This window comes from Symphalangus syndactylus, chromosome 19 (genome assembly GCF_028878055.3).
Source record: "Symphalangus syndactylus isolate Jambi chromosome 19, NHGRI_mSymSyn1-v2.1_pri, whole genome shotgun sequence".
NCBI classification, from domain to species: Eukaryota; Metazoa; Chordata; class Mammalia; order Primates; family Hylobatidae; genus Symphalangus; species Symphalangus syndactylus.
In genome coordinates this window covers 64,520,002-64,532,651 of record NC_072434.2, presented here as the reverse complement: position 1 = coordinate 64,532,651, position 12,650 = coordinate 64,520,002, and the positions used below count along the sequence as shown (strand labels likewise).

General features: G+C 37.2%; 1 protein-coding gene across 1 annotated transcript in view; it reads left to right on the top strand.

Moving 5' to 3' along the window:
* Window positions 1-10,581, top strand: part of LOC129458011 (uncharacterized) — a 115,651-nt gene extending 105,070 nt beyond the window's left edge. The window contains exons 3-4 of the mRNA XM_055233473.1: window positions 8,561-8,678; window positions 10,330-10,581. Of these exons, the coding sequence (XP_055089448.1) occupies window positions 8,561-8,678; window positions 10,330-10,397 (186 nt within the window). The 3' untranslated portion in view covers window positions 10,398-10,581. The remainder of the gene's footprint in view (window positions 1-8,560; window positions 8,679-10,329) is intronic.
* The last annotated feature ends 2,069 nt before the right edge of the window (window positions 10,582-12,650 follow it).

The following is a 12,650-nucleotide window of genomic DNA, read 5'->3' as shown; positions in this document are numbered from 1 at the left end:
AAAGGAACTGTTTCAGTATTTCAAAACAGAAGACCTTGTTGAAGAAGAGAGATTTTATATGGCATTTGCTTTTATTTTTTTCCTTCTATGATGAACAGGTGTGGGAGTCAATTCAAGAAGGCGGCTTAGATGATTGTGAGACAAGAGAGGGAGGTAAATATTTTTGATGGTTGGGGAAAGACTGAGATTTTCAAATTTCAAACCGAACATATAGTCCAAGCCTTTTCTCCCTGGGTACACAAAGGAAAGAGGAAACTAAATCAATGTAAAATAGGCAGTTGTTGTTTAGATTATTCATTAAGTTATGAAATCCTTCTGGCTACACAAAACAGAAAGCCCAGCTATGTGACAAGTGTTTGATGTAAATATGCAAATGCAGTTTTAAATTCATTATACCTGAGGGAACAAGGTATCTGGGTAAGGGGGGTTCTACTATTTCTTAAGCTTACACAGCAGGTCCTTGAATAATGTCATTTAAGTTCAATGTAATTTCCTTATAATATTGATGAGAAAAAAAAATGGATTCCTAGCTGAGGTCATTGTGTGTGTGGACTTTGCATGTCCTCCCCATGTCTGGTTTCCTCCCAAAACCTAAAGCTCTGTCCGTTAGACGAATCAGTGTGTCTCACTGGTCCCAGTGTGAGTGAGTGTTGCTAGGTATGAGTGGGCCCTGCAATGGGAATGGTGACCTGTCTGGGGCTGGTTCCAGCCTGGTACCCTGAGCTACCAGAATTGGCTCTGGCCACTTGAGCTCCTGAACTTGAATAAGTGGGTAAATTATTATCTTACTTGTTTTTGTTAACCTTTCTAAAGTGTATGCGTAGCTCACATTCCTTTCAAAGTTATTTTGATGTTTATTTCAATGTTAGAAGTGTTTGGGTCTTTCTTTAGAAGTTTGGTGATTTTTTATTTTTTTTTGGGACAAGAAATATGCTGTAGCAACTTAACTCTTGTTTAGATTGGTTAGCCTATAGTAAAGCATTTTCGTTATGTGTTCTTTCATTTGAAGTTCCAGTTTCCAAGAACCTATTGTCAAAGATAAGAAAGGATTTACTGTACTTCTGGGCACACAATGGGCTAAGCATCTTATATTATCAACTAGAAGATGAGATGAAATAAAATATATTGCTAAAATGATGTTGAAAAAGTTATCACATTATAATAAATTATAAGAATTATTAAAATGACAGGATATATTAAAGACTGTAAAAAGTAAAGCTTAGTAGATGCATTAGAGGTTATGATTGGCATTGCTAACATAATTATTATTAAAATCCTTCAGTGCTGGGCACCGTTTATTTCTACTCTTATAACCCCATGGACCTGTACTGTATCTTATAAGAAAACCCACAATAAATATTTGATACATTGCTGAATAAAAGGTAGATTGACTTCTTAAAGTACCTGCAAAATACCTCATCCACAACAGAAAAAGGCAAGGTTATTACTTTGCTTCATGAATAAAGTATTGATCATTTAGGCGTTAAAATTTTCCATTTGTTCTTTTTTTTTTTTTTTTTTCCAGCAGAAACTCTTGGAGAAATTGCATAGCATTATTTTAAACAATTCCCCTCAGGGGCCCATTAAATAGGCTTTTCTGCAGACAGGATAGATGTCTTTTACAGCTGGTCAGTGTTTAGTTCTCCCAATTCTTGACTGAAGAAAGAAAATAAGTGGGATGTAGGATAGCTGACCTATAGATTGCTCATTCTCTGCATGAGTCAATCTTTGAAGTCTGAAGATAAAAATCACCATTAATCACAAAACTTTCTTATAGTCATAAGGTCGGATATCCCAGGGCCCTTCCAAAATTACCATGTGGACTGGCATAGGGCGAGATCGGCTCAGCTGTGCTCGCTTTTATGACACAGAGCTCCTTCTCTCAGGTTGATGATATTGAATGAGCAGGAAGGAAGAAAAGAAATAAAAGTCAGCTAACCATGGTTGAGTCAATCCAGCCCACAGCATTCAAAGGCTGAAGGGCCACCTGACACTCCAGAGGCTGCTGGACATGCAGGGCTGTTTCATCCTGGGATGAGTTTCCGTTAGAAGAAATACTGACTTGAATGAAACAAAGAGTCGGTCCCTTGCTTTATTGGACAATGAAAGTTCCCATCATACTGATCAAAGATTGAGGATTTGGGACATGTGGGAATGCATTAATATCTCACCTGTGGCTGAGGCAGATGTGTGTTTCCAAATGCTAATTTCTTTTCCTGCAAAGCCAGTTGTGTAAGGAGAACTAAGGGAAAGGGAAACTTTTTTTTCCTGTGAAAATCTGGATCCACTTCAATTCAGTTTCAAAAACATTTATTTACTTTGTGTCCCTTAAGTAAATAGAATATTATCCTGAAAACACAAAGGACATAGAAACTGAAGGAAATTAAACGGAAAGGAAGGAAGGGAAGAGGGAAAAAAAACAGGGAGGAAGGAAAGATTGCTGAGTGACCTTTTGTATTGTGCTGTTTAATAGACACATTATTGCTTTCAGTCCTCAAAGCAATCTTGGGAGAATGGTGTTGTTTAATCATTTGCCAGATGAGGACACTGAAACTCAGGGAGGTTCCTACTTGCCCAGGGAGGTAAATATTGTTAATTCAATTTTGCTTTTTGATGTCTGAATTATTTTCTGTATTTTTGGAATTGCTCTCATTTTGATTCTTTGCAGTGGGGATGGGACAGGAAACCATGTGTGTGTACCTTGTAATTGGAACAGAAAATACTAGTTGATCACTTTTCCCTCTTTCCCAGACTCCCTTGAAGCTATGGCAAAGGCTCTGATAACCACAGGCATCTGCCGCAGATTTTTCCTCAAAAGTTCCTGAGAGGGAATGAGTGGAGAGTATGCTCGTGCTCTCTGGCAGTGGCTCTCTCTCTGTCTCTCTCTCTGCTGTAAGAGCAGATGACTCCAATGATGCTTAGTGGTGGCTGCAGGGTTTTCCTTACGAAAGTGTTTCTGAGACTTAATATTGCATTATTGCTAGAAGCTGGGTCTTATGCTTTTGTTTTCTGGCCCTTCTAATACTCTATTAGCTATTCAATATCTTTTTCAAAAACACTCCATTGTAGACTATTTAGCACATGCAAAAATATAGAGAATAGCATAATAAGCCTCCATATACCAATTTCCTTCTTAAACAATTATCAACACATGGACAATCTTGCTTCATCTGCACCCCTATCCATTTCCACAATTACCTGGATTATTTCAAATGAATCTCGGGCCTCATCTTATTTCTTCTGTAAAATGTTAATTCTTTATCTCTAAAATAGGAATATTCTTTTACAAATGAGCACAATATCATTATCCTACCTAATGATAGTTCCTTAATAGTAAATCTCTGTATACAGATGTCTCTGATTATCTTATAATTTTGATACATTTATAAAATATCTTCAAATCAGCATCAAAATAAGTTCCATACACTAAAATTGGTTATGTCATTTAAATTTCCTTTAATGTATAGATTCAATTTTCCTCTTACTCTTCTGTTTTTTAAACACATTGTTTTCCTGTAGAATTTCCCCATCAGAATTTGCTAATTGGATCCTTGTGGTTTCACGTATCATGCTTTTCTGTCCCATGTGTTTTCTGCAAATTATTAGTTGGAGCTAGAGGCTCAATCACATTCACCTTTGATTCATTTGGCAAGTCAACTTCATAAATGGTGCTGTGAGCCTCTGTTAGGGCATATAAAATGTCTAATTTTCTCCCTTTTTGTGAAGTCAGCAGTGATTGATGATTATTATTTAGATACACTATATCATTAGGAGTAGTGAAAAGGTGATATTGTAATTCTATCATACTCTTTAAATTTGTTACCTGGAATCCTTCCATAAAGAGAAAATTCTCATACATTACTTGGTTGACTTGAAGTATTGGTTGTATAGAAAAGTCAGAATAAATGCTTAATCTTTTTTCTTTATTTACCAGTTTTCAAAATAGTTAAATAACTCGCTGGTCAAAAGTGGCCAATTGTTTTTATTTCTATAGCCATTATTAACTAAGAAATTTAAATATATCCGATGTCTTTCAATCTATTGCCATTATCTTTACTGATATTTAAATTGACCCATCTCTGGCCAGTAAGAGGCTCCTCAGGATGGCTCCTGAGTCCTTTCTACACACTTTCAATGGTCTTTGATGTTATCTTTTCTCTATGGTACATGAAGATCGAGGCTCATTTTGTACGCTTCCTTCCCAGACCTGATGTCAGTCATTTCTTAGTGGCATTTAGGGAATACACATTGATCCTGGGTTGACCTTTGCTTTTAGACATGTTTCAGTGGGCAGAGGTAGTAAATAGGTTTTTTTAAAAGATGAAATTATCATGAGGTCATACTAATACTTCAAAATCAAATTTAAGACCATAGAATTTTTGCTTAACAAAATTCATGTTACATATTTTTTTCTTTTTGTAGGCTGAAAATAAGGAACTCCCAATGGATGAATCTTAGAATAACAATTCCAATAGCACTATCAATAATATGATTACTGAAAAGAGAGAGAGAGTGAGAGAGTGCGTGTGTGTGTGTGTGTGTGTGTGTATGTGTTTGAATTTCTAAGTATCATTAGAGAAAAGTCCACTGAGTATATATATATATACTATATATACTATATATATAATATATATATACTATATATACTATATATATAGTATACTATATATAGTGTATATATATACTATATATAGTATATGTATATATATGTACACATATAGTATATGTATATATATAGTATATATATATATATATATATACCACTAAATAGTGGCTATTTCATAAGTGCTTGCTCAGCCTAATGGAACTAGTGTGAAAGAAGAAATAGCAGGGTCTGGCATTGTGATTGTGAATATGTACTGTTTGCAGAGCATCCTTGCTGTTGGGAAAGCATATATATTATAACTTATGGCCTTGTGGCTTTTGTGAAATCATCAAATATTTTTCATGATTATATAACAAAATTAAGTTTGAAAAAAGCAATCCCTAAAGGACAAAAGCAAACTAAAACAAGTAAACCCAACTAGACATTGCTTTATGGCATAACCATACACAGAGAAACTATTTTAATTGTCTTAAGAAGACAAAACTGACTCTCTCTCTATATATATATACTCTCTATATATATACTATATATATACTATATATACATATACTATATGTATACTATATATACATATACTATATGTATACTATATATACATATACTATATATACATATACTATATGTATACTATATATACATATACTATATGTATATATATAGTATATATATATATATATATATATATATATATGTATACTATATATACATATACTATATATAGTGTATATATGTATACTATATATAGTATACATATATACACTATATATAGTATATATACACACTATATATAGAGTATATATATAGTATATATAGTATATATACATACTATATATAGTATATATATACTCTATATAGTGTATATATACTATATATATATGTGTATATACTATATATATAGTATATATAGTATATATACTATAGTGTATATATAGTATATATACACTATATAGAGTATATATACACTATATAGAGTATATATACACTATATATACTATATATAGTGTATATATAGTATATATACATATACTATATATACACTATATATAGTATATGTATATATATAGTATACATATAGTATATGTATATATAGTATATATAGTATATATATAGAGACTATATATATATATATAGTATATATATATAGAGAGAGAGAGTCAGTTTTGTCTTCTTAAGACAATTAAAATAGTTTCTCTGTGTATGGTTATGCCATAAAGCAATGTCTAGTTGGGTTTACTTGTTTTAGTTTGCTTTTGTCCTTTAGGGATTGCTTTTTTCAAACTTAATTTTGTTATATAATCATGAAAAATATTTGATGATTTCACAAAAGCCACAAGGCCATAAGTTATAACATATATGCTTTCCCAACAGCAAGGATGCTCTGCAAACAGTACATATTCACAATGCCAGACCCTGCTATTGCTTCTTTCACACTAGTTCCATTAGGCTGTGCAAGCACTTATGAAATAGCCACTATTTAGTGTGGCCCAATCCTAGGAGTGTCCATAGTATTCTAACTACTTTGATATATCTAATATTGTGGTTAAAAGACAAGGACTGTGTGTTGCACATTTCCTTGAAAAGAGCTGTTCACAAAGCAAAATATAAACAAATGCTATGGAAGTTTCATTTGTTTTGGAGAGTAGGAATGTAAGGGAGTGTTCTAGGCTGCTGAGGTTGGATAACATGTCATGGAAGAGGCAGGATTTGAACTGGAGTGATTCATGAGGAGGTGTGGAACACCGGCACACTGCTTATGAAAAGAAGAAGGCAACTCTGGTCCTCAAAAAACTTGTAATCTAGTGGGAGAGGTTACCAAAAGTACCATGTTATCTGTGCTCTAATAGAGGTATATGGAAGGCATAAAGGAAGTGTGCAAGAAGGGGACTTCAGTAAACCCAAGGGAAGTCAGAAGAGTACCTATGGAGCAGTGAGGCCCAATCTGAGTCTTACAGGAGTATGAGTTTGTCAGGTGATGGACTGGGAATAGGTGGGAATGGAGTGTAGAGCAAGGCAAGCACAGGAAATAGTTCAGAAATGAGTTTGAAGGTAAAATAGAGTTTGAGTGAGTCGGAGAGCAAAGAGAAATAAAGTTGAAGGAACATGCAGGGTGAAATATCTTATATATTGGGTAGGCAAGAAAGAGCATGAAAAAGATTTAATAGGGTTATCAAGTGCTTAGCTTTCTGTCTAAAGAAATAAAAATTGTAAAATATAAACTAACCATTGACATACTAATGTCCTTTGTCATTACAATTTCATTTTTGATGGATGGATATGTTATCAACAGTGGCCTAGAACACTCTCCATTTTAGTGCTTTCTCCTCTGAATTATTTGGTGATCTGGAAACAAAACTTGAGTACATGCCATAGAACGTATCCTTGTGATCTTTTGCTGTTGTGAAGCATCTTTCTGTAGTATGAATAATTTCACCCTCTAATTTATCTGTTTGCAAATAAAACATTTAAGTGCAAAGTCAAAAATGTGTTTATAATTGTTGTGTGGGAATCCCCAAGAAACTTCCCAAATAGGTGCTGATGATAATCTGGCAACACTATGTGACTAGTTTTCCTGTTTACTACAGAACAATGGAGAGTAATAGACTTCTCTTAGTCCTTCTTGTTAGTTATTTGCGTGTTCAATAGGAGGAATAAAACATATGCAGGTACTTTGCACGAAGAACGAAATGCAAAATATTTTATAGACTTTTTTAATGGACAAAGGTCATGGATTCCATCCCTTCCCCAAAACCCTACCTTAAGAAATATAATGAAAAGAGTTCCCTCTGTTAGCTTGAATGACAGCCTGGGAATTCCCAACAGATACCTAACCCTAGTCATGGGCTCCCTCTGGGTGTCTACTATAGAGGTGTTACCACCAAAGTCTCAAGTCTCCAGATGAGGACTGAACATAATGCTGATGATATCTAAATAGTTTTTGTCATTGTATTTGATAGGAAATAAAGGGTAATTAAATTCTTTGAGGGGCCTGTGCCTCTTGTTATAAGAGGGGTCCTTTTTTCCTCACTGAAATTAAAAAAGACAGATAGGGCTGGGTGTGATGGCTCACGTCTGTAATCCCAGCACTTTGGGAGGCCGAGGCGGTTGGATCACTTGAGGTCAGGAGTTCGAGACCAGCCTGGCCAACATGGTGAAACCCCATCTCTACTAAAAATACAAAAATTAGCTAGGCGTGGTGGTGGGCGCCTGTAATCCCAGCTACTCGGGAGACTGAGGAAGGATAATCACTTGAACCGGGGAGGTGGAGGTTGCAGTGAGCTGAGATCACACCACTGCACTCTAACCTGGGTGACAGACTGAGAGTCCTTCTCAAAAAATAAAATAAAATAAAATAACGTAACATAACATAACATAAAATTAAAATAAAATAAAAGAGACAGAGTGTCTTTGGGACCAGGGAGAGAAGGAACTTAATTGTTGCACGCCCTAAAAACAATAGAATAAAGCATTGTACCAAAGGGGGCAAGATAAAATATATATTTAATATCTACTGAAACATTTCCCTGAACTTCAGTTTGGGAGAGGTACCTGGCAGCACAGATCTATGTAAGATCCCCCCTATTGCAATTTAATATGGAAATGTAGCGAGGGAGAGGAAGGATCACAGTCAGGGAAACCAGGAATGGGTCTATTGCAAGAGTTCAGGTAAGAGACAGTGAGGTCCTTAGCTGGGATACTGGCTTTGCGATGAAGAAGACGTGGAAGATTTGAGAGCCATTTAGGAGGGATGGAGTGGGGTGGGAACAGAGAAAGAAAACAAGATGTCCTAGTTATTAATGCTTTACAGGTGGGATGATGGGAAGAACATGGAAAGATAGTGTGAGAAGGGGCGAGTCCCACAGGCTGATGGTGGCATTCCTGCTCCTGCTCCTGCTCTGAGCTCACCCAGCCCTGTGGCACTCCGACTTCTACTAACTGGTGGGGTCACACTCCCAGTATTTTCCAGAGAGAAGTACTGAGCAGCTTAAAGTATTTGAATGGGAGGAGGAGAAGCAAACTACAGCTACTTCAGAGGATAACACTAAACATCTAGTCCACTTTGTATACACTAGAGGTAAGAGAGGTGCTTCATAAAACTGCACATGCACCCAAAGTTTTCTCCTGGCCTTTTTGGTTAATTCTGTGTTGTCTAATATATCAAGAAAAAATAGTGTAACAGAGTTCCCAATCTCAAACTAAACCCTGAGATTTATTTTTTTGACACACTGAAGCAAAGAACCTGGAAAAATTGTTATTTAGAAGTTGCAAGATGTTGTTTTGACTCCCTAGAAGTTCTTTGATTTTTCAGAGCCAGCTGTCCTCTTATGGAGGAGAGCCACCAGAATGGGATCTTTACTAATACAAATGCAGAACGAGTATTAATTCCACGCTCTTCCTAATAATAAAATTCACTGCCCACTTGAGTGCACATGTTTATTATGAAATGGTAACACCCTTAGCCTTGTGGATGAGGAACCCCAAATCCGAGCCCTGTGACTTAAGGGTCCAGAATTCTAGCTCTGCTCTGGCTATGCCTCTTCCCGTGGGGCAAGGAATCTCTAGGCCAAGTTAGAGCGCACACTCTTTCCCCCTTTAAGACTAAGCTCCGGGCAGGTAGATTTATCTTTTAGGTACAATAGGAGTGCCAAGGGCCCCTATTACTGTTAGGGGCCACAAAAATGTTCAAATTTCTTTTAAAATCAGAAAAAAAATGAACTTTTAGGTTGAAAACATATCTGACATCATATTAATATGTTTATTTCTATACCAACACAGTTGTAAGACATAACTTGTGATTTATTTTATGGAAAAGGGGGCCCACAAATACAAAGGCACCTAGAGTTCATTAAAGACATAAAGTGGCTATCCCTCTAGGAAGCTAGAACCCCAGACTTTTATGTCCAAGTGGCCAAAGCCTACTTCCAGGGCCTGCAAGGGCCTCTTCCCCAGGTGTCTTCTTTTAAGAGCAGACAGCACACAGGTATGAGCACCCCAAAGCACACCAGTGCCTATGGCTAATCTTGTGCAGTCTCTGACTGGAGTGTGGGTATATGGGCTAGTGTGTTCCTGTGTCTATGTGTGAGGCTTCTTGTAAGAGGAGATGGCATTGGGGTGGAATAAAAAGGAGTGTAGACAAGGATTGGGGCTAGTTCTCTTCACAATATTGCATTCTGGTGCAGACTGTGTAGATAGCATTACTTGAACAAACTGTGTGAGAACAGACATTTTAAATGCTTTAAATGAATGTGGGATGTGTCACTGATCTTTCACTATTATTATTATTATTATTATTATTATTATCATTTTTGGGACGGAATCTCACTGTGTCACCCAGGCTGGAGTGCAATGGTGTGATCTCGGCTCACTGCAACCTCCACCTCCCAGGTTCAAGCGATTCTCCTGCCTCAGTCTCCTGAGTAGCTGGGACTACAGGCATGCGCTACCACGCCCAGGTTTGTTTGTTTTTTTGTATTTTTAGTAGAGACAGGGTTTCACTATGTTGGCCAGGCTGGTCTCAAACTCCTGACCTCGTGATCCGCCCGCCTCGGCCTCCCAAAGTGCTGGGATTGATTACAGGTGTGAGCCACCGCACCCAGCCTGATCTTCCACTATTATTAGCTTTAAGAAGATAACATTGTACACTAAGCCCATCAAAGAGATGCAAGTTAAGTGCAGGCTAATAACAACTTTCTGTAAATAATTTAATGTTGCATTTCATCTAACAGCTGCTGTTAATTTTCTTGTGGAGAAGGAACCGTCTTTAGAAAAATATCTCAAAAAGCCACTGAAGTAGAAAGTTTCAGCATGCTGAAGATGGAACTTGAGAAGATAGAAAGTTCTGGGTCCTTAGTGGCATCACTGAGTCACTGGACCACTGTTGGAACCACCCTATGTCTTAGTTTTTAAATCTCTTTACTAAGACATTTTTAGTGGAAGTATTTATCTCTGGCATCCAATAAGACCTTGCAGGATTTGCAGTTTTATCTATGTGTTTATTTTGTTTATTGTCTGCTCCACCCTACTTGATTGTGATCACCATGACATCAATGACCATGCATCTTTTGTTCACCCAGGAATATCCAGTGCCTACCACGCAGAGTGTGCTGCATGTACATGCTCACTTGATATCTGTTGTAGCAAAGAGTGAAAGAGAGAAGGAATAAATGCTTTCTCCCATGATGACGGGACATGGGGTCCAGACAAGCTGGACCATTATCCCAGGCCGAGCACTCTGTTTTATTTTTTTTCCAGTACAGCATCACATTCAGTTACAACAGAGTGAAATCTCTTAAGAACACGGCTGATTATTTCATGACTGCATAAAGGACTCACTAACCCTTCCCCTCCTGTAACGCAAGTCAATGCTCTTCCAATCTCCTTTTAGACGGCACCTCTACTTGTCAGTCAACACGTGGTAGTCTGGGCTAGCCAAGTTAATCCTTAACTAAACTGGAGTGGTGCTGATCATTCAGCCTTAAGAATTGAAAAAATCACAGCACTGCTGAAGGAAAAGGCATTTTTCAGGTAGAGTAGCATAAGTCTTGGGCCAGGAAGCTTCAGTAAGAAGACAATAATTTCACAGAAATGCATTAGCTTGGGAAGTCAAACTGCTGTTCTTGCACCTAAGAAATTCAGAGGAGAGCTCTTTGCTTCTTTGCTCATTCCAGTGGTTAGGAGTCAAGACTTGTCCCAGAATGTTCAGGTTGATGCTTACCATTTAAGCCTTAAGTTTATCCGGTGGAGCTCCAGGCCTTTTATGGGATTCACAAGAATAAACAGCATTTAAATATAGATTCTCAAAGGTCAAATCTTTGACCTAAATCTGAGGATTCAAAGCATTGTTCACTCTAATAATTACGCTAGTTCCCCAACTTCACACAAACCATTTATTTCAGAATGTAAACCTTGATTAATCTTTTCTTACCTGTAGTTTTGTGGTCATTTAGAAAACACAGCAATACTCTTTTAATTGGAACTAAGTGACAAAAATAAGCCACTTCATTAGTTTTCTAGATAATGGTAAAATGTAAGAACAAACAGCCACTTCTTTTTTCAAGTGGTATTTTTACAGTGACTTTTTTTTCCTTTTTACTGCATTTTAGAATTCTACTGGAGGCATTTCTCGGAAACTTTCTCTTACTTGTTAATGAATCATCCCCTTTGAGAATCAGCAGGTGATTTCAGGAGCCCAGGTGTGAATAACTGATTTAAGGTGGACCTCGTGGGTGGAACCAATGTTTACAAAGTGCATTCATTCGACAAACATTTGATGAGCACCAAATTAGAGTTCAATTGCAGATAACAAAAACCAGTTGAACTAATTTCATCAGAAAGCTACTTAATAGGGGTAATTAGGTGCTTACAAAATAGAAGGGCTGGAAGCCCAGGAACTAGGCTGACACCCATGTAGCTAGACCCTGGAAACTGGGATTCCAGCTGCCACAGAACAGCCAAGTGTGTTCATGACTGTGCTTGTTTGTCAGCATGAGCATGGCCCTGCCTCGTGATACTGTGTTTTTCAGCTCTCACATGGGTGAGTCTGTTTGGAGAAGTTGGTTCAAGATGCAGCTTGACTCTCAGGGAGTCCGTGTAACTACGCTTAATATTGTTAGCTTTCTGGCCTCCAGCACACAGTATGATTTTCTGGAAGAAGGATTTAATGTAGTTAAGTATGCCAGCGTGTAATAGCTGATGTACATTTCTACACTGCTTGGGATACAAAATAAATAAAAGCCAGTTTCTGTCCTTAAGGAGTGTACAGTTTAGTAAGAAGACAGACTCCTGAACAAAGATGTATACTTCAATGTTGCCAGCCCAGGATTAGAGATGGGTATTAAGAGGACCTCTGATGAGTGATATTTTGCATCTGGTGCAGGACAGTTCCCTAGGTGGCCTTGGACCAAACCAGTCCTCCCCCTTTCTCACTTGTAGTTCTTGAGAATAACTAGAATGTGCTGGGAATGCAACATCCTGAGATAAGGCCTAGGCTTTGTTCCAGTCCCCGCTAGAAACAGGATGTCCTTCAGCACATTAATCCAGCAGGTCA